The sequence below is a fragment of the Furipterus horrens genome, unplaced genomic scaffold, assembly GCF_987537825.1.
Source record: "Furipterus horrens unplaced genomic scaffold, mFurHor1.1.pri manual_scaffold_3, whole genome shotgun sequence".
In the NCBI taxonomy this organism is placed as follows: domain Eukaryota; kingdom Metazoa; phylum Chordata; class Mammalia; order Chiroptera; family Furipteridae; genus Furipterus; species Furipterus horrens.
In genome coordinates, this window is record NW_028327173.1 from 190,764,759 (window position 1) to 190,786,570 (window position 21,812).

Sequence of the window (21,812 nt, forward strand, 5' to 3'; positions counted from 1 at the left end):
AGGGAGACAGAGAGAGAGCAAGCGAGTGAGATAAGAGATTGATTTGATTTGTTGTTACACTTATGCGTTCATTGGTTGATTCTTGCATGTGTCCTGACTGGAGATTGAACCCACAACCCTGGCACATCGGGAGGACCTTCTAACCAACTGACTACTTGGCCTGGACTCAAATTTATATATTTTAAAGACAGCATATGTTGAATTGCTTTATGCTCTTAATTGTTGCAAAGAAAATGAATATGACATGACAGGGCTTTTGGTTGGCCACTTACAGAAACCTCACATAGACACACTGGATATTTGAGTGCAGGCAAGTTTAATAAGGTACACACTGCTTCACACATGATGGTAAAAACAACAGATGGCAAGAACGAGCTGTGGTCAGCGTTACCGAGAGGTAGCCTGTGGACTGCCTTGCTCTACAGATATGTTTTATTTGGCTGGCACAGCACTAAAAATATGACATGGCATTTTAAAATTGGGATATAGAGCATCTGTTAAATAACTGAAGCTCTGGAAACACCAGGCCAGCAACCCTGCACTGCACTAATTGAACGAGGTTCAGCAGCAGCTGCGCCCTGAGGGAGAGAGCATTCAGGTCACTGCGGCCCCACCTGGCCTGCCTCACTTCCTTGCCTTATCTGCCTGGCCCCACAGGCACTGGGTTTGGGGTCCTTGGATGATGTTGTTAAGGACACATATCAGGACTCTCCAGGGAGAACTACTCTGTGTGGGGGGTGGGGGTGTGGGCAGGCAGGCAGGGAGTGCTTTCTATAGACACAGGAAGCAGTTATTCATTCTTATGTTGCTAGAGAAATAAAACAATGTCTTAGTGTTCCCTTCAATCCCAGCATGCTCAGGCCTTGATTTTATTAGTAACATCTATTAGTCTTTTAAATTTAGCTTGATCTGATCTTTGGGAAGAGGTTAAAAACATTTTTCTATCTAAGTCTCTTCCTGGATAGCAAAGGATGATTGTGGAGAAATGAATGTTGCTTGTTAGTCCATCTATTATACTACTTTATCCAAGAACCTTTAGAGAAAGTAAATGCTGAAGTTCAACAGGTTAAGCAGTGGGGAAAATCTCACGGTAACTCACTCCATGTAAGTGTGTACAGACATGCTGATAGCACTTCCTAACAGAAGTACTTCTTTTGGCCAACATTTTTTTTTTTCCTGTCATTATTTAACATAGGAGGTAGCAGAGATGTGATATAGTGTTTACTCCCTAATGTTATGATTCTGTGAGGCTTAGTGATCAATATATTTATGTCCATAGTTAATTATTGCAGCAATAACTGATTTTTGGCTTTGCAGCAGGAAAGAACATGTTTTGTAGCCTGGATTACAGCCTAACACTGTCATGAACAATACTTCTTTGTAGGCCCAGGGATACTCATTTGAAGGAATTTATTTATAATATGTTTTCACGTGAGTTGTTCTATTATATTTGCAAATATATGGTAAACCAAATGAAACGTGAGCACAAGGCTGCTTTTGCTTTAAACTGTAGTGAAGTGCTCAGCCAAAAGAAGTTGTAACTTGGTTGTGCTATGCCAGGGAGACCAAAATACAGTTCTGACTCTTTGAGGGAAAAGTTTTATAACCATAAACAGGCACTATCATTTGAAAAAGCCCACTGTGACTGGGGAGGCAAGGACCAGAGCTGATCCTTCCTCTTTTAATGGCTCATTTTGCCCCCTCTCTTTGTATTTTAAGCACTGTATTTCAGAAGTTTAGGGTGGAAAAGCTGCAACAGCAGAAATGATTCTGAAAGCAAGAAAAAGAAATTGGAAAGAGGCAGCTATTTCTGTGCAATCTCCCTTGCATTGTTTCTGTTATAGACCTTTAAATAAGACTCAGGAAGGCCTAGAATCTGAGTGTTCTATCCCCAGTGACTAGGGTCCATGCACAGACTTACTGAGGCACAGCACTGATTGGAAGTTTAAATGTTTATTTAAAACAGAAATGCCAAACCACTCCACCCTCAACCCTTCAAACATCTGGCTAACACAAGCTAGTTCTTCAGCAACAATGTCTGAGCAGGAGTGACTCAGGTTATACTGTAACTCAAAAGCAATACTACTGGAAAACTTAAAACACCTAGCATTGCATAGAGAAGAAAAGTAGAGACTTAGCTACAGAAAACCATCCAAAGGCATTTCTGCTGCCTCACCTTTCACTTTTTATCGAATGCATGGCTACCACCTTTAAACTGGTTTCTGTTTGCATAGCTGTTTGGTGGGAAAAATGATATGGCTATCCCAGGCACAATTTGGGAAAGTGCAAACTGTTTCTAAGGCACAGAACTTAGATTCTCAGCCAGATTCACAGCAAACCTAGGTTTCCCAAGGGAACATGTTAGAGAAAATGACCCCAGCATTCCACGGCTGGAGAATAACGCCGCTCCAGAACAAGGGCAGGGCTCTCACCCTCCCTTCCACACTCACTTCCATCCCACGTCTCAGCAATGTCCCACGCTCCTCAGACCCGCAGCAGAAGCAACACTCATGATTAACACCCAAACGGACCCTGCCTCTCAAGCCTGCTGAAATGGTAAGCATGAGGGATACAGGAACCCGAAAGGCCAGTCAGTCCTTTAAAAAATCAAAGTTGCATTTACATGATGAACCAAAACCCATTGTTAGGGTTTATAGCAAACCCCCAAGTCCCCAGAATTTGTAGCTAAATCCAGGGACGGCCCCTTCCCTTATTTTAAGAAAAAGGCTTCAGTGATTAATTAGTACTGTTGTACTAGGCTTCCCAGAATTGAGACAACAGTGGAAACATCAAACCAAAGATTCCACTGAATAGAGCTGCCCATCCCCAGCCACAGGGTTTTCCCGGAGCATCAGCCTTTGCATCACCAGTTTTAGGGAAATGACAAAATTTCCACAGCACAGATCCTTACAAAATATTAGACACCAAGCATTCATTTTTTGGTTAAGGGAAAATGAAACAAAAATAATGTAGCTGTTTCTAGGAAGGTAGATGTGAAACTCATCAAGGCGGCTCCTGTGACCCAAAATACTGCAGGAACCTTTCATAAGCCTAGGTAGGAACACAAAGCTCACACCCTTAAGTAAAATCATCAACCGCTTCTAGGACACTTTCTTTGGGAAAGCTAGCTTGCTCCTGTCTACAAGGACATGACTACGGGATTAGTAGAGAGCCGATTCCTTTCACTTGGCAGGTTCTACCTGTTCTGTTTGGCTTCAGGGACTACCAGGTTTGGGGGCTGGCTTTGGGCCACTCAAGCAGGAAGGATGATACAGATTCACTGATATGGCTTCATAAAACACCAAAGGGGAAAAAATACTGACTAGACATACAGAAAGGGAATGGCTGGGGTTGATGATGTCAAGATCAGAACCCTAAGAGCCATGAAAGAAGAGGCATAAGAAACCTTTTTATGGGCAGAAGACTCCGAGTCCCTCCAGGCCCTCTCAGACATACCAAGAGGCAGCTAAAGGAGGACTTCCTCTCCCTCACGGTTTTCTCTTAAGGCCCTTCCTACTGCCCCACTGACTCAATTCTCTATAAGACACCTCATCTCTGAGAGGTATCTGCCAAAGCCAGGAAAGACCACCCTGCATTGGTCACAGCCTGACCCTCCAGCTGTGTGATGAGGAGGGCCCTGCCCTTCTTTCTCTACTCCTCCCTGAAGAAATTCCAATCAACCTCAGAGGAAAAGCAGCCTAAACCCACTTTTCCTCCTAAAGCACTGAGCTGCACAATGTAACTGAACTTTCTGAAAACAAGCCCTAAAGACTGACGCCACCAGTTTCCTGGACTCAGGGCCCCTGCGAGGGCTCAGAGCACTTCACCATTCTCCAGATGACCCTGGACGGGCCAAGCCTGGTTCCAGCCCACTCTGGCTTCACACTTTTCCCTCCTCCACCCAGAGGTGCAATGCCTGGTGTTGAATTCCCAAGGCAGCTTCCAATTAATGGTGAAAATGATAAACGAGATGTAAGCTGCTACCAGCAAAATTAAGGTGAGCATTGTGTCTCCTCTTCAGAGGTGGGATCACCAGTTGAGGTACAGAGCTGCTGTTGCTACGGCAGTCACTGAGGACAAAGCCAGGGCCAGGGGGCCCTTCCATTCTCCAAAACAAAACCACTCCTAGATCCTATCTAATAGGCAACGCCACTCTCCAAGTGTATGTGGACAGTGCTTCAGAGCCTCCGCCTTGCGCTCCTTGTCTGCAAGTGAACAAAGCCAGGAAAGCGCTCTCTGCATTCAGTAAGTGTGCTATGAGGTTCTTTGGATCCCAGTTTCCTGGAGGCTGTACCAGCTCAGGAGACTATAGGCTGGGTCGACAGGAATCTGTTCCCAGGAGGCACCAGGAATCTGAATCTACGTCAGGCTTTGGATCCATTTCCATCTCTTCCTTTGCCGTCTGAGTCCCTTTGGAATGCATCCCCATCTGTCCAGATAAAACACAGTTCCACATTACTATTACTGCTGCCTATCACAGCAGTTCCGGACTAGATTTTCAATGTCAAACTCTAAGAGTTGTGGCCACAGTCTTGTAAGAAGTTCATAACACTACCTTAGGTAAAGTCTATGCTTTTACATTTGCTGCAGGTAGGATGAGCAACTGTCCAGGTTTGTCCAGGACTGTAGGATTTTCTGGGATTCAGAACTATCAGTTTTAAAATTGAGACAGCCCTAAGCAAAACAACCCTCCTGCCGGCTATAGCTGCCAACTCGCCCTGCTGACCTCAAGTGTGTACCTTACTTTCCAAAGTACTTTCATAAATATGATTTCATTTAATCCTCAAACAGCCATACAAAGTGGGTGGTATTATTTTCTTTATTTTAGGTGAGAAGCCAGGGCTCATTGAAAAAAGTAATTTCTCCAAACACATGAAGCTGGAAAATGGCAAAGCCACAGGTGAAGAATATTTCCCTATCCTAGTTCACTCTATCTATAGCTCTTTAAAAACAATGCAAGAAGTATCACCTGTGAAGTATTTTTATAAAAAATGTTTAACTTAAATCTAATTGAGCCTATGTCTAACTTACAGTTACAGAAATGACAGGGTGACAAAAGAACAAATTAAGCAATGTCCCAAGAAAACAAGACAAATCTAGAAATGTAGGACATTCCGTTAAACAACTGATCTTATTTCTTTAAGTCAATGCCATGAAAGTTAAAAAAAAAAAAAAAAGATAGTGGTGGAGGAAACTGTTCTAGATTAAGAGAAACAAGAGACTTAACAATGTAATGTGGGATTCTTGACTGGATTCTGGCCTGAGAAAAACAAGGACATTTTTGTGGGAAAACTGGAAAAATTAAAGTATCAACTGGATACTGGATAAGAATTGATATTATTAGTGTTAATTTTGTTAAGTGTGAAAATAGTGTTGTGGTTGTCCAGGAGAATGAATGTCTTTGTTTTTGGATATGTGTAATAAAGTATTTAGGCTATGTAAGGACTTCTATAATTTACTTAAAAATGGTTTAGCAAAATAAATACACACAGGTATATATTCACACATAATTCTAAACACATATGGTAACATGTTAACAATTGTTGAATCTAGACAGTGGATATATGGGTGTTGAACTGCAATGTTTAAAGTTTTTCATAATAAGAAGAAAAAGAAAAAACAAAGAGTAACAAAACACAATGGAAATTAGATGATAAAAATAATTGAATCCAGGTGCCTGAGCAAGGCCCAGAGCTTTTGGGATTAATTTAAAAAGTTACATCATTAAAAGGTAAGTACAAAAGGAGTAAGTATTGGTGTTTTGTTTCTGTGATTTTTCAAAACAGAATTTGAAATTGAATTATTTTTTTTAATGCTCTCACCTGTTGCCCTCCTTCTAACTTCTTGTTCAGCTTCTGTAGTTGGGTAAAAATCTGGAGGTTTTCTTGCTGTAGCTTCTGTTGTTCAGCCAGACACTTTAACACCAGACCCTGCAACCTTTCAACCTCCACCTGCAGAGTGCTGCAGGCACAGCTGGGAGGAATCGAAGGTGATCCCTTCCCAGCACACGGTCCTGCAGGATTCGGCTGAGGTGGCTAAAGAGGGAAGAAAAAGAGCTCAGAAGAGGTTCTGCCTGGATGCCTCAGCTCCCCAATCCAAATCTCCTCTCGTCCTATCAGATTTTACTTTTGAAATAACGAGATAAGACATATATACATATGAAGTAAATGTGAGAGAAACAGAACACAGCCAGGATTACAAGAGCACATAATAGGGTAAGAGAACTCTGCCTCAGCCTCCATTATGCTAAGGTAGAAGAACAATTATCTATTTTGGAGGACTTTGTGAAAAAAATTTAAAGTGTACTGATATCTTTCTACTTAAAATGCTAAAGTGGGGAAAGCATAATTTAGACTGGAAGAAGTCTTTCTGATTACAGTGAGAAAACTGTGATCCAATGGGTCATCAGTCATGAAATGTAGTAGATCACACTTTAGAAGAGATTTGAGAGGTGTTCAGTAAACAGGATTGCCAAAACAATTCAAGAAGGCTGAGAGAGGAATTAAAGAGTTCACTTTGACAATGCAAAGGCTGTATTACCTCTTCTGGGAAGCTTTTCAATTTTTAGTCTGAACTTTTCTCCTTTCTTCTATTGTACACTGTTTATAGCAAGGGTAAGCATAAGACAATAAACAGGCCAAATTTTGACCCCTGATTTCTAGCAAGGTTAGGTATATATGTATTGCTCCCTCACTGGATTACAAGCATTTCTTACTGATACATGGTTAAGCAAAAGTAGGTTTATAGTAGTTAGTATGAAAAATAATATAATAAGTACTAAATAATAACACAAGAATAAACTCTCTGTTTCATGTACTCACAACTGTAAACCTACTTTTGCTCCACCCAGTATTTAAAACCTCTAACTCACCCTAGCAGTGCCATGAAAAACTGGATTTGAATTTTGGAATTTCCATTTTTGTACTTCTGAGAGAGAGAGAAAAGATAGTTCTTTGCTGTGGAAAAGTGTTAGCCTGTCAGCAATGTGAAAGGGTGAATATTTTCCAAGACAACTCAGTTTATCCTTCAGGTGAGACTTTATGCACTACCAAACAGAATAATGAATTGACACTGGGCAGTTAGGAGACCAATGAAGCTACAGAAGGACAGTGAGGCCAAGAGAACTGGGTGGAGCTCGCAGACACTGTTTATGTAGTTGAGATTCAAAGGCAAAATGCTCAGTTACCCAGCATAAGGCTCCTTCTGGGGGATTGTGCTCTGAAGGCGCTTCAGAGGCCACTTTGAGTCCTTGTAGTTCTTCATAGGGCAGGGTATCTTTCTCAGATTCTGAAAAAGCTGCACTTAGGGGAGATGGGCTGTCAGGCATGGGAATGAATTCTGCATTTTCCAGCTCCTGCGTATAACAGAAAGAATCTCATCAGTTCTGTTTGAGTCATTTACTTTCTCCCAAATTTCCTTCTTGCTATAGCTTTCACTGTTGAGACATCAGCACCCTCTAGTGGGGCAGGACAGTTCTGGTTACAACATAGCTCACCCTGCCTGTCCACAACCTGCCAGCCCCTCCCTCAGAGGAGTGGCAGTGGTAAGAATTCAAATTCAAGAACAGTTTGGAGTATCTGGCATGTTTCCTCAACAGCGCTTACTCACTCTACATCAGCTACTCAGTAAGTTGGGAAGATCCAGAGTGATGTTAGTGAGGCTGACTGCCAGGCTTCTAAAGGCGGAGGCTGAGGCTTTAGATAGTACAGTGTGCTGTTTCCTCCATTCTTACTCCTACTACTCAGCTAGCAAGTTTGGTTATCAAGTTATTATATAGGGAGCTGTAAATGATACAGATGCTTTTTTTGGGTAAAAATTTCAAATTTCACAGACTATAAATGTTCACTGTAGAAATGAGAAAATACGGATGGGCAAAGAGAGGTGATGAAAATCACCAGCAATTCCACCACTCATAGATAACCACTGTTAAAATAATATATAGTCTTCATAGTAGATGTTCTTCTATGCATTACATATTTGCTACAAGAATGGGATCATAGTGCATAGGTATTATTACATCCTTTAATGCACAGCTATATGCTAAAACCAACTTTCCGTATAAAAAACATACTCCAACATTTTTACTGTCTGCACTTCAACTCTCATAATCCACTTCTCTATTGTAAGGCATTCCAATGGCCCCAATAGTCCACTTCTACCATCCACAGTACAAAATCGTAAGCTTAATCTTTGTACACATGTATTGCAAAACCTGCCTTCAAGGAAGGCTGTATTAATTTACACTCATTTAAGTAATACAACTATGAAAACATTTTGTATCTCCTGTTGTCAGGAAGAAAAAAGGAACTGATATTTGGTTATTTTGTTCCAGGTAGAAATCAGAAACCTAGGTGCCTGCTGCAAAACACGTGAATAGGACATGGGAGACTGAAGGGTTCTGACAACTCCTTTCCAATCCCTGCAAAGGACCAGACATTTTATCTAAGGCACCTCTACCAAAGGAATTACCTTTCGAAGCCAGCCAGGACAGGAGCTGCTGGCCCCACTACTGATCCCCATGGCCTCCGTGGGACTGACTAAACCTTCCATTCCTCGGTCTGCTTCCATTGTTCCTCGGAAGCCTCCACTCGGATCAGGGGTTTCAGGTTCCTGCTGACTGTCCTCCTCTTCTCCCCCACCGCCGCCTCCGCCTCCTCCCGGGCTAGAGCTCTGAACCCCTGACAGATAACAGCACAGAAACACACAACTTCGCTATGCAGCAAGGAAGGGTTACCACCGAACAGCCCCACTGACCCTGAGTGACGTTAGTAAGTTGCATGAAGTGGAACAGTAACAGTGTAAGCCAAATATTTGGAACTATATTTTTTAGTTTTTACACAAGGTATTATATATCAGTATCTTCCCCATGATAATTCACTTGCTTCTCCCTGTGTTCATAGCAGATGATCAATGTTCTAGAGCACAGCTGATCAATCACCCCGACAGCTCACCAAATCTAGCACCCACCCTTTAATAAACACATCCAGACACCGGCATCCCCCACAGAGGGTCAGCTTATATACAAATCTCTTTCACATTTGAGCCAAAAACCACTTCAAGTTGCCATATAAACTCACCACCAGCTCCCTTTCTGGGGGAACATCTGAATGGAGAAGTTATCAACCATTAAATTCTTTGATAACTGTTTGTAAGAATTTAAAAAATATGATGGCTGGCTCTTTCATATCATGAACATATTCCAAGTTACCTTAATGAACACTAGCTGATGTACCGTCAATAAATGAAACTGCATTTTATGATGGGCCAAAGGAAGATATAATTTAAAAGGTGAATTTGCCAAAGCTAAAAAGAACATAATTGCACACTGTACTCTGAAGTTAAATGTAAAGGACTGTTTATGATCGCCAGCTATCCTGGCGGACTGATGGTGCCAGAGTGCGATCCCACTGATGCAGCAGAACTGCAGAGGCCAAAATAAGTCTGAAGCTTGCTGTTTGTTGTAAATGGCTTTTAAAAATTATGTTACACTTGAGATATACACGAGACTATTTTTATCATATGTGTAAGTTTTGATGCCTAACACACATGAATCTACCACCTGAAGAACTAGAATGGTTCTTTCCAATATGGTAGGCATATATAGGTACTGAGCCACTTTTCAAGTACTCAACAGCCACATGTGGCTAGTGGCTATTACACGGGAGAGCACAGACACAGCGCACTTCCACTGCTGCAGAAAGAGCAGAGGGACAGTGCTGAACCAGAACATTACCTACATGGCTCAATCTGCTTTGTGAATTCCTTCTTTCTTTGGCCTCCAACCCAGATGTAACCACTGTTTAATTTTGTATTTATCATTTCCTCCTTAAAAAATAGAAACTATCACATGTTTATGTATCCTAAAGCAATATATTATTTATTCTGCTGGGTTCTGAACTTTATAAAAGGCATGTAGTCTGCTGTAACTTGCTTATTATGTTTTACATTATGGAAATATTTGTAAATGTTCATTTTCACTCTTGTATAACATTCCATTGGAGGGTCATAACACATTCAACTAACAAATATTGAGTATCTACCATTCCCTAGGCATTCTTCTAGGCAATGTGGATAAAATTAATGAATAAAAAAAAGACAAAAATCCCTACCTTATGGAGTTTACATTTTCTAGCCAAAGGACATGTGTTTTTAATTTTATGTTTTTCCCTTTAAATATTGTTCCAGTACAACAAAGCTCTAATAGAACAGCTGTGCTTTAGCAAAAAGATATTTTATCATTTATGACAGGTATTAATATGAACAAATGGATGCTGAGCAATAAATTTATAAAGGGAACTAGTAAGAGGTATATTGTGTGTGTGTGTGTAAACTAAAGTTCAACAACTCTAGAACAGATTTTCAACTATTTCTTTCTGGAGGCTTAATCTGCTTTTATTCTGGGTTTTTATCTGTTTCATTCCACGAAATATCAGAATCCAGGTTCCGAGACATCAAAGACCACAGGTACTCTATCAAATAGTAAACCAAAAGAGGAACACAGATCCCATTTCTTGGCATGGTCCCAGATAACAGCACCAAGAAGAAAAAACCCAAGGAAAACTACCAGAGAGCTTTGGGTTAATTTTCCTAACTACTTGGAAGTTTGGCCAACTTTTGAGAGCCTGTTTTGAAGAACTATTTCTATACACTAGAATACCCCTAGGAATACCATGACAATATAGGGTGGACAGAATCCATAGCCCCTAAACATAGTAAGGAAAAGAACAATAGCCCCTAAACATAGTAAGGAAAAGAACAATACACAAGTCACATTACAATGTTGGGCAAGTCACTTAATTACTTCCATATGCGTGGTGGCAAATGCGTACTCTCACTCTGACCACAATGTAAAAGTCCTAACTTATTGTGAAATCCACCAAAATATGATTCTCCCTCTTAATCACTGTATTTCTCATTTCCAAGAGATATTTCCTATTTCCTTTTTTTGGCGGGGGAGATTACATGGAATCCAACCCCAAGTTCCACACCTCACAAAACCCACTGGTACTTCAGACATTGCTACTTACCAGTTCCAATGGATAAGCCGCTGCTATTGGAACGGATGGTCTTAGAATTCAAAACTTTCTCTAAGGAAAAATATTCAGTAGTTAAGTATTATATACAGCTATAGGAAGTAAAAGAGAGGAGGATAGGGAGTTAAACTAGGAAATAACTGCTATCACTCACTCTACATAAATTAAAATTAGTTTTAGTTATTAATATCATAAGCCAAGCACCAGTAGCTACTCTAACTATATTCACTATTAAAGTAGTGAATTCTCCTTAACTGTTCTTTTGAATCATTTAGAAAGCTTTAGAAAGTAACAATGCCTAGGTCCAGACCTAGAGATTCGGACTTAAATGGGCAGAGATTCCTAAAAGCTCCTCAGGGAACCCTAATGTGCAGCCAAGGTTGTGAACCACTAATCTAAAAGAATGAACCTGTAAATCCTCACAGTAGGCCTTTATGCAGAAAGCAGTTAACATTCAGTTTCTTTTTATTTTTTTAAAGTCACCCTTCTATTTATTTATTTTTAAAGATTTTATTTATTTAGAGAGAGAGGAAGGGAGGGAGAAAGAGAGGGAGAGAAACATTGAGCGGTTGCCTCTCACAAGACCTGAACCAGGGGCCCAGCCTGCAACCCAGGCATGTGCCCCAACCGGGATTTGAACCAGCAACTTTTTAGTTTGCAGGCCAGCACTCAATCCACTGAGCCACACCAGCCAGGGCTGGTTCAGTCTCTTTTTAAAGATGTACTAAATGTTTCTCACAACAGCATGAACACAGACAACTAATTAATTAGTAGAGGACTGGAAGTGACAAATTCAATGGCAAGAGAGGCCTAGACAAAGTCATGTTAAAAAAATAATCCAAGAGGTGGCAAATGACAAAGCTCAGGAAATGACAATGTTCTTTTCCTACCACAAGGCATGGCATCACTGACATAAGACTTAACAGAAGTAGCCTCCTTTCTTCAGGACACTTCTGTTTCCAAGAGTGTAGCCATCAGTACCTTAGGTACAGGCCTATCCTCTGTCAAAGCCACCTCCACTCACACATATGAAACCCTTACCAACAATGAGAATGGTGTGCCAGCCACGGCAAGACAGATCCGGGACATGATGCAGAGATCCAAAAATAGGCCGAGGCCATGAGGTACAGATATCAGAGCCATGAGTTCTCTCAGTGGGAGTCATTGCCAGGCGACCATTACCACCATTGCCCCAGGCAAAAATGTGGTTATCTAGGGGAAAAAACATTAAACAGTTTTTAACAGAACAATGGCATCTCAACTCTTTGGGTTCCCCATCTTTATGCCCTAGAGCTAGAAAGATTTCCCCCTATGTACAAAACAAGGGAAAACTGTTTATTCCCCTATAAAAGCCTGAACAATCCCTGATACCACCCAGGTAAAGATGACCACTGCTTCTGCATACTGCCATCCAGGCATTTATTCATTCATTCAACAACTTTTTTTGGTCATTCACTCAAATGTTTACTGGGCATCTATTTCATGAAAAGCACTGCTTGAGATGCTGGGGCTAGAGCAGTGAACAAAACAGTCACTGCCCCATGAAACTGACATTCTAGTGGGGGAGACTGATAAATAAAAAATATCTAATATTTCAGAAGTAGTAAGTGCTATGAAAGAAGGTAAATGGTAAAGTATTAGAAATAAAAAAATAGTGGGGTTTTATCAGACAGGGTAGTCAGAGGAATACTTGTCGGTACTTGGCAGAGACCTAATTGAAATAAGACAGAGTGCCATGTGGATATCTACGGGAAGAGCTTTCCAGGCAGAAGAAACAGCAAGTGCAAAGGTGCTGCAGGTAAAGCAAGTATCACAAACAAGAAACAAGAAGGCCCCTGAAACTGAAGCAAAGTAAGAGAGGGGATAGTGGTCAGAGAAGAGGTCAGGAGGTAGCTGCACTCCTGGTTATGTAGTGCCTATGCAGGCTCCATTGTAATAACTTTTTTATTGATTAAGATAGGAAACTATTAGAGGTTCTGAACAGCAGGTACTTTAAAAAATCCCAGATACCATGAGGAGAAATGATTGCAGGGGACCAAGGGTGGAAGCAGAGACCAGCTGTAGCAGCAGATGCTGAGAAGTAGTTGAATCCATTCTGAAGATAATCAATGGGTCTGCTGACCTATGAGGTACATATATCAGGGATATAGGATGGAGCTGCCATTAACTGAGATGGAAAGGCTGCGGGCAGAACAGGTCTGCACAGAAAATCAAAAGTTTGACTTTGAATATAGTAAGTTTGTTTGAGATGCCTGTAACTTCTTACCCAAATAAGGACATTTCTGAATGAAAAGGAGGAGGGGTGCTATTAATGATTAAGCCAGGACAACAGACATGAATCAGGACTGACCTGGGCAAACTGGACTAGTACAGAGCCACCCTATCTTTAGACATCTAAGTTGAAGGACTGGTGAGTGAGTATGGGAGTCAGTGGCAGTACATAAAGTCATCATTGTATGGGGAAGGGGGTAGGATTTAAGATAATGAGCTTGCTTAGGAAGTAAAGGGAGACCCTGAAGAGATAGAAGGATTGAGCCCTGGGCACTCCAGGGCTTAGAGGAGTTCAATACTGCCATCACAGCACCTGACCTACCTGTCCATACTGCTCTGTTTATATGTACATCTCTTCTACACTACCAGACTGTGAGTTCCTTGAGGGGGCCTTTCTGAGACTCACTTCTATATTCCCAAAGCCTAAAGAGAACCTGGAGCATAGCAGGCACTGTTTGTTGTGTGAATGAGGCTATCGACTATAGTTTAGAAGAGTCCAGGAACATTGATCAAGAAATATTATGTCCAGCCATAGAATCCAATTCTACACTCCTCATTCTGAAGTTTAACTTGTGAAATACACAGACTAAAGACACGTTACCTCTTTGAGGTTGTGTCAGAAAGTGCTACTAAACTAAATTTAATCCTTAGTGACACCCTGACCCTGTCTTTCTAGTTAACATTTCCATTTACCTAGCCCAACATAAACAGTTTGCTTCCTAAAACCTCTTGTTTTGGGACAAGCAGAGGAGGTTAATGTACTACACTGAGAGCTGTTCACTTAACTCAATACAGTAACAGATAACTTACCTAACATTATCCCTGGATTCTTCAGGTGTATATAATAGACAAGAGAAAACAAAGACATCTCAGAGCATGCGCAACAGTCAAAAGACCAGAAGATGCAGTGTGATATTTTGTTCACCAGTCACAAGCAGTAGCTACACAAATCAAAAATGTTCAGGTGGTACAGGAAGAGAGAAAAAAGAAAAAGAAAGCAGAAGAAAGAGGGAAGGAAATGAAGACTAGCAGATGTGACAGTATTAAAGAAAAGTGGTAACAGGAGCAAGAAGATGCTGCAAAGGAGAAATAGGTGTGAGAAGAAAGAGAAGAAAATTCAGTTAGAGCAATTTAGAAGGCTGAGAGACACAGTATACAACCCTTCAAGCCTCAGCATTTCCTAAGGACATCGCTGCAGTGCAGCTGACCCTCATCAAGGAGCAAGGTTAAATTATGTTGTTCTTTTCTCCAGCCACCTTAGCCAACATTTATGGAAACACACATGGTGCTGAATGAGGGGAGGGGGTTAGGGTGGGGGGTGGTGTGTGTGTGTGTAATTAGTAATTCTTTTTAAAATTTTTATTTATTGATTTTAGAGAGAGACAAAAACATTGGTTGCTTCCATATGTGCCCTGATGGGAGACTGAACCCGTAACCCTGGCATATGGGGACAACATTCTAACCAACTGATCTACCTGGTCACAACTAGTACTTAATAATTCTTAAAACATTTTACCAAAAACTTTAAAGTAAAAAAAGTAGGAACTTGGAAATTAACCAGCCATTATCAAGAAATCTGACCTTTTAAAATCACTATGCTGAACACATGAAAGTTAATGAAACTCCACATGCACAACACTTGGCCACCAATTTAACACAAAAGGTAAACAAACATATGATCCAGTTACACAAATAATCAGTCCACCTCTTTCCCAACCAAAAATTAAAACATAGCCATTTGTCCAAAAAGCTTGGAAGGATGTGTACAGACTCACCATCAGTGGCAGCAATGGTAAACTCATCACCACAGGAGACCCTGATCACTTGCTTCCCACCTAGGGGTCCCCCCAACAGGTTGATTCCTAGACGTTTTTTATAATTCCCAACACCCAGCTGTCCACACTTGTTGCAGCCAAAGGTGAGCAGCCGGCCTCGCTCTAAGAGAGAAGCAAAAACAAATAACCAGGCACAAATGGGTCATGGAACAGAGAAAAAGCAGGCAATGGACTAGCTTCTAGTTGTTAGAGTACATATACAAATATGAAGCTAGCCACATGATCCTGGACCTAGCGCAGTGAGAGTATAAAGTATGATGACCAATCAGAGCCTGGACGTGACTTGACATTATATTTTCTCTCTAGTATTGTATTTTATTTTATTTTTATTTTTAAAAATATTTTTTTAATTTACTTTTAGAGAGGGGAAGGGAGAAATAGAGGGAGAAGAACATCAATGTGCGGTTGCCTCTTGCATGCCTCTGTCCGGGGACCCGGCCCCACAACCCAGGCATGTGCCCTGATTGCGAATCAAATGGGCGAGACCCCTTTGGTTTGCAGGCCAGTGCTCAATCTGCTGAGACACACCAGCCAGGGTTCTAATATTGTATTTTAAATGTAGAAAATTGGTACTACTTAATTTAAAAAACTTATAGAAGGTGCTAATTAAAAACAGTAGTTGTCTGGAATTATAGGTGTAGGATTCTCATTAAGGCATGTATTAATTATGCATTTATAATGATTATCAACAAACATCTACTTGAATGCCTTTCTTTTTAAAGATTTTATTTATTTATTTTTAGAGAGAGGGGAAGGGAGGGAGAAAGGGAGGAAGAGAAACATTGATGTGTGGTTGCCTCTCCAGTGACCCCAAATGGGGACCTGGCCTGCAACCCAGGCATGTGCCCTGACTGGGAACAGAATGGGTGACCCTTTGGCTTGAAGGCTCAATCCACTAAGCCACATCAGCCAGGGTGAATGCCTTAATTTGTTAATCAGATAATACTGGATGCTAGGGGGAAATCAGAAGAATGTATATATTGTTTTAAAAAGCTTATACTTGATAAATAAAGAACCTGAGCTACTAAGGCCTGTGTATACAGCTGTAAATCAACTCACCATCAATAGCAGCTGTGTGAGTCTTGCCTGGGGCAATTGTACGGATCTTATAAAAGGACAACTGTTTGGCCAATGTAAAGGAGGTTGTATAGGGAACTTCGTGGTAGGCCTGGAAAAAGGTAAAACAAAAGTGGAGACTCATGAGGTTAAAAATGGCAGGGTAACAGGCTGAGAATGTTGTCATGGTGACGAAAAGGCCTTTCAAGCAAATTGTGGGAAAACATGCGATTTCTTCATCCTACTCAGAAGAGTGAGCAATTTGAAATTTATGAACTGTTTATTTCTGGAATTTTTCACTTAATAATTTTGGACTGTGGCTGACTGTGGGTAAACCAAAACCTCGGAAAGCGAAACCTCAGATAAAGGGGAACTACTGTAACCATAATTTTGAATATGCCTTTTCAAACCACAAACTCACTCTCCCAGACTTGCCTTGAAGTTGAGAATCACTACTTCAGAGACTGCTTTTAAAAATTAATTTTTATATTTTCCATTGAATCAGGAAACTTTTGTCTCTTATTTAGATTCTTTTTTAAAAAAAAGATTTTATTTATTTTTAGAGAGAGGAGAAGGGAGGAAGAAAGGGAGAGAAACATTGATGTGTGAGAGAAGCATTGATCGGTTGCCTCTCACATGCCCCCAACTGGGAATCTGGCCTGCAACCCAGGTATGTGCCCGGAGTGGGAATCAAACAGGTGACCTTTTGGTTCTTAGGCTGGTGCTCAACCCAATGACCCACACTAGCCAGGGCTTGAGTTTTTAGAAAGTGATAAAAACTCATCATACTAACACAAAGAGGAGACTAAAACTTAGAATCAGTAGTGAATTTCATGACATCCTTGAAGGGGGTGAATGGTAATTACATTTAATAACCCTGTACAGGATTGGTGATTTGGGAGCAATAAATCTACAACACTCTCCAGAGAGGTGATAAACAGAAATATGGTTCTTTCATAATGTTAATTTTCTTATACCTATTTCAGTGATAAGGTTAAACCTGAATTCCATCACTTGATTCTTTGTAATCAATTTATTTATTGAGGTATAAGAAACTATAAATTACACAGCTTGATACATTTTTCTGTATGTATACAAATGTAAACTACCATGCTAATCAAGTTATACACCATTCCCCTCACCCTAGCATTCCCTCTTGCACCCCTTCTGTTAATACAACATTCCTCTTAAAAGTCCCACTATTTTAACTTTTGCCATCATAAGTTACATTTGCCTATTCTTAAACTTCATGTAATTGGAATAATACAGTATGTACACTTTAGTGGCCGGCTTCTTTTGCCAAACATGTCTTTGAGATCATCACTTTATTCTTAAGTCAAATTGCACGGTCACTAACCAATAACGGCATTCCCAAAGAGATTCTGACAATGTGGGTAGGACACCAAAGGAGGTACTCACTTCATGGTTGATGATGCCAGACATACACTGATTCAGACCCAGTTTGTTGGACTCATTGAGTCCACAGGCCAGCACTTTGCCTGACTGGGTCAGCAGAAATGTCCCATCACAGCCACATTGAACTGCAACAATAATCAAGGCCTTAGGAACATCCACCTGTGGAAAAAAAACAATCCCCCAAACATAACTGGTATTAGGAAAAAATCCTCAGATTAAAAAAAATAATAATAAAGTCCTACATTTAACAGAATGACTACAGGGAAGTACAGATGGCCCTATGCTCTTCGGATTTGCACAGCACTGCAGACACTACTGTTTTCATCAAGGAGCTCAACTTTTATGATGCAGTAAGAAAGGGCAGTCCAGGTCAGCCAAACAGACAGCCCCTGTCAAAGTTTGTTTTAGCGACAAGTCCTCCTCTGGAAAACTTCTCATCAAGCACTGGGAAAGGAGAAGCTAATGCTGTCCTCTGAGACAGAAGGCCCAGGACAGTTAGAAGAGAAACTCAGTAGCCCTGTGGGGTGCCAGTCTGGTCATCTTAATAATAAGTGGGGAGACAGAGTACTGAGGTACCAGCCAGGACTTCTGGAGAATGCTCACATCCCTCCACAGCTAGCCAGAGAGCTAACCGGCCAGGGCTGCAGCACATGCTGACTGTCTGTGAAACCTGAAAACTCAAACCTCAGTTTCTACTACAGCCTTTTCAGGAGAGGAACAGTGACAAACCTGCTGAGAATGGCCCCACAAATACATAAATTAATATTTAAAATGTAAATAAACATTGTTAACAGTGAGTGGTATAGCTAATTGTAGCCGAACCTCTGAGTGGGCAAGCCTGTGCCCCAGGGTGGATGTGAGAGATGTGCTTGCTCTTGTAGCGATGAGAGTAAGCAGATACTATGTTTCATATAACATGACCCCTAAATACAAATAGCTATTGCACCTGGTGTCAACTGTGGCAACAGGAGGGGAAAATGGCTGTGTTGGCGTAAGACAGTATGTTGTTTCCCAATACCTTTCCAAGGAGTTTTCCATGGTACATTTGGGTCGATGTGACTTTTTCACTGTACAAGCTAATTTTAGCTCTCATCTCTGAGTAAGACGTGACTCCAGAATGTCCACAGTGGCTATCTCCTCTTTCTCAACTTTTTATGATTTAGTCAGATGATAAGACTAGATAGGGCTAAATCCTGGATTGTCAGTATCCCAGATAGGAAATATTTCAGAAATAAACACCATGATATGAGGAGTCAGGGAAAAAGGACATATTACTGCAGTCTGTATGACCTAGATAGGCTTTAGGAAGAAGCTGTTTCTGATTTTACCTTTTGTGGCGTATAATAATCCTCTTCTGAATCCAAACCCAGTCGTCCTGAGACATAGGCAAGAAAGAAAATCATTAACATGAGGGCCTCCTCCCCAATGAAAATGTTCCATAACATTCCCCTTTACTGGACTAACACTTCTCAAGTAGAGGCTACAGGATGTGTTTAGATGAACACAAGCTGGAAGATAGGTTGTGTGCCTGGGAATTATTGGACAGAGACAAGGCTACACTTACCATATTCGCCACAGCCCCAAGAATAGACTTCTTTGTTTCGTGTCAAAACCACCACATGATTATCTCCACAGGAGACCTGCTCCACTGGATTGTTCAGGAAGAAGTTCAGCTGCAGGGGTTCTAGCACTTCGGGGCCAGCAGCCTTGTCCACCCCTATGCAGCCATAGTAATCAGATCCAAAGGCATAGAGCTGACCCTCATCTGCAAAAGGGAGGAAAGCAGAACCCACCAAAGGAATGATTTATTTTGTCCAATCAGAAAGCTGGACAGGGCTAGAATGAAGACTATCCCAGCCAATGATCTCACATGAGATGATCATATCAGGGAAATCCAAAGGATAGACTATGTAAATCTAGGGTTGTCTGTGTATGGGGAGATTGGGGCGGCGGGGGGGGGGGTCACGTGTACTGTTACAATAAGTTTTAAAAAGTGGTAGTACTGTCATGTTAAAAGGCTTATAATTTTATTGGGGCCAGCGCTATTTTATACAGAAAAAGGGAAGTACTAAGGAGTCATAAAGTGAGTACTGGCAAGACCAAAATTAAATTTTAGTTCCTGATTTGTGATTTAATGTTATCCATACCCAACTAGGTGGTGAGGTTATTTTTCCCCACACCTGGAACCTGCCACATCCCACCTCTTCTCTGTCATCCACTTGCCTTCTCCTTGCTCCCCATCCCCGTAATATTATAGCAAATCAGGCATGTTATTAATGTAAATATTTGCTCACTGTCTTTCGTTCTGTGAACACTGTCTTTTGTTATAAAATTCCAACTGCAACTGCCCAGTATTAAGTACAATACCCCACATTAAATACACCTGGATGCTTTCTGCTGCTGGCTTACCTGTCACACAGACAGTGAAGTCACCGCCACAGGACACCAGACGGATAGCTCTGCCTTGCAGCTTTTCCACGTGCTTCGGTTGTCGGTAGGAGGCTCTGTCTCCATGGCCCAGCTGACCATGGAGTTTAGTGCCTCCCTGCATGTTCTGTGAAATAAAAAGGTCTTGTGAAGTTTTAATTTTTCATGCCAAAAGCTAATCTTCAATATAACTTCTTATCAAGAAAAACAGTAGGAAAAAATCAGCTGCAAATTTAGAAATTAAAAAAAAGAATGGGTAAGGAGATTGAACCTTCGATGGTAGGAACTTAAAACCCCTGCCAGCAGGTGAGGATTTAAAAAGTATCCAGATTTATATCCACCAGGCTCTCGAAGGCCACAGTTCCAATTTTATCTTTTTCTTTCAAGTCTAGGATACACTATACATTTATTTACGGGTGATGGTGAAAAAATTATTTTATATAGTCTCATTTATTTTCTATAGGAGTATATCCTCTTGAAAATCTTTACTAGAAATAGTTTCCCTGAAATATGGAGCAGTTATAGAATCTGGCTACATCAAAGAGGCTGTTATACAGCACTGAGAATAGTCCTAAATGACTTTGCAACATTTTTATAGAAATAAATAATTCTTTTCATTCATTAATTCAACTCTAAGTCCTTATATAAATGTTTTTTAAGGTGCTAATTTCATGCTATTTCTGGCAGCACACCCAGGAGCTAGTTCTTTAAGGGATAGTGTTTTATGAAATAACAAGTCAGCACTCTGTACAACAGAGGCCATATCATACATTCATCCCTTCTGTCAATCAATAGTTGAGTTTCTCTACTCTGTCACACACTGGGGATAAAGTCTGTCCTCGTGGAGAAGTTATCGGAAATTACTGGGAAAAGTGAGTTCCTTTCAGAAGAGAAGGAAGAGTGAGAACTAAGGGCCTAACATAAGATCGGGTAAAGGAAAAACAGCTGAAAATGAGCCTGAGAAGGCACAGGTGAAGGAATATGACCAAAGTCCAGGGAACATGCTCTCCTGGAAGCCAAGGGAGCACAAAGCTTCAAGGAGAGTGGTCCACTGTATCAAATGCTGCTGGGAGATCAAGCAAGATAAGGACTTGCTTGTAAAAAGTACCTGTTTTTTTAAAAAACATCTTTATTATATTTTTTAAAAGATTATTTATTTTTAGAGAGAGGGGAAAGGAGGGAGAGGAAGAGTCATGATGTATGAGAGATTGGTTGCCTCTCTCACGCCCCCAACTGGAGACCTGGCCCACAACCCAGGTGTGTGCCCTGACCAGGAATTGAACCAGCAACCTTTTGGTCTGCAGGCCAGCGCTCAATCCACTGAGCCACACTAGCCAGAGAAAAAGTATCTGCTTTGTTTTCACAATTTATAAGCCATTTTGTCAGGAGTAGTTTCAATCAAATGACAAAGATGAAAGTTGCATTGCAGGTCAATGAAGAATTGAGGGGGAGGTAAAGAAACAGCAATACAGGTGATCTGTTCGAGAAGGAGCTAGGGTGTAACCTAGAGGGGAACAAAGGAAAATCCTACTCAAGATACACCTAGCCATCTTCAGTTACTGATGGAGGCCTTGAAATTTTCCTGACATGGTACACTGCTTCATTTGTTTACAAAGCTATCTCACAGATACTAGTTGCTCTGAACTCATGATAATAGAAGAGTAATTAAGTGACTTTCTGAGATCACCCAGCTGTAAATGAGGGTCCAGTTTCTGAAGTCCAGACTTAGGGCTCTTTTAATTCTTTCCCTCATTAATTAATTAATTAATTAATT

General features: G+C 40.9%; 1 protein-coding gene across 1 annotated transcript in view; it reads right to left on the reverse strand.

Moving 5' to 3' along the window:
• Nucleotides 1–1,937: 1,937 nt before the first annotated feature.
• The window catches only part of NEK9 (NIMA related kinase 9), a 36,501-nt gene continuing 16,626 nt past the window's right edge, over nt 1,938–21,812 (reverse strand). Inside the window, exons 11-22 of the mRNA XM_090271182.1 lie at nt 20,021–20,165; nt 19,176–19,376; nt 18,940–18,986; nt 17,615–17,770; nt 16,199–16,307; nt 15,080–15,241; nt 12,075–12,245; nt 11,028–11,087; nt 8,470–8,678; nt 7,187–7,354; nt 5,823–6,035; nt 1,938–4,429 (exon numbers count right to left, since the gene is read on the reverse strand). Of these exons, the coding sequence (XP_090127308.1) occupies nt 4,307–4,429; nt 5,823–6,035; nt 7,187–7,354; nt 8,470–8,678; nt 11,028–11,087; nt 12,075–12,245; nt 15,080–15,241; nt 16,199–16,307; nt 17,615–17,770; nt 18,940–18,986; nt 19,176–19,376; nt 20,021–20,165 (1,764 nt within the window). The 3' untranslated portion in view covers nt 1,938–4,306. The remainder of the gene's footprint in view (nt 4,430–5,822; nt 6,036–7,186; nt 7,355–8,469; nt 8,679–11,027; nt 11,088–12,074; nt 12,246–15,079; nt 15,242–16,198; nt 16,308–17,614; nt 17,771–18,939; nt 18,987–19,175; nt 19,377–20,020; nt 20,166–21,812) is intronic.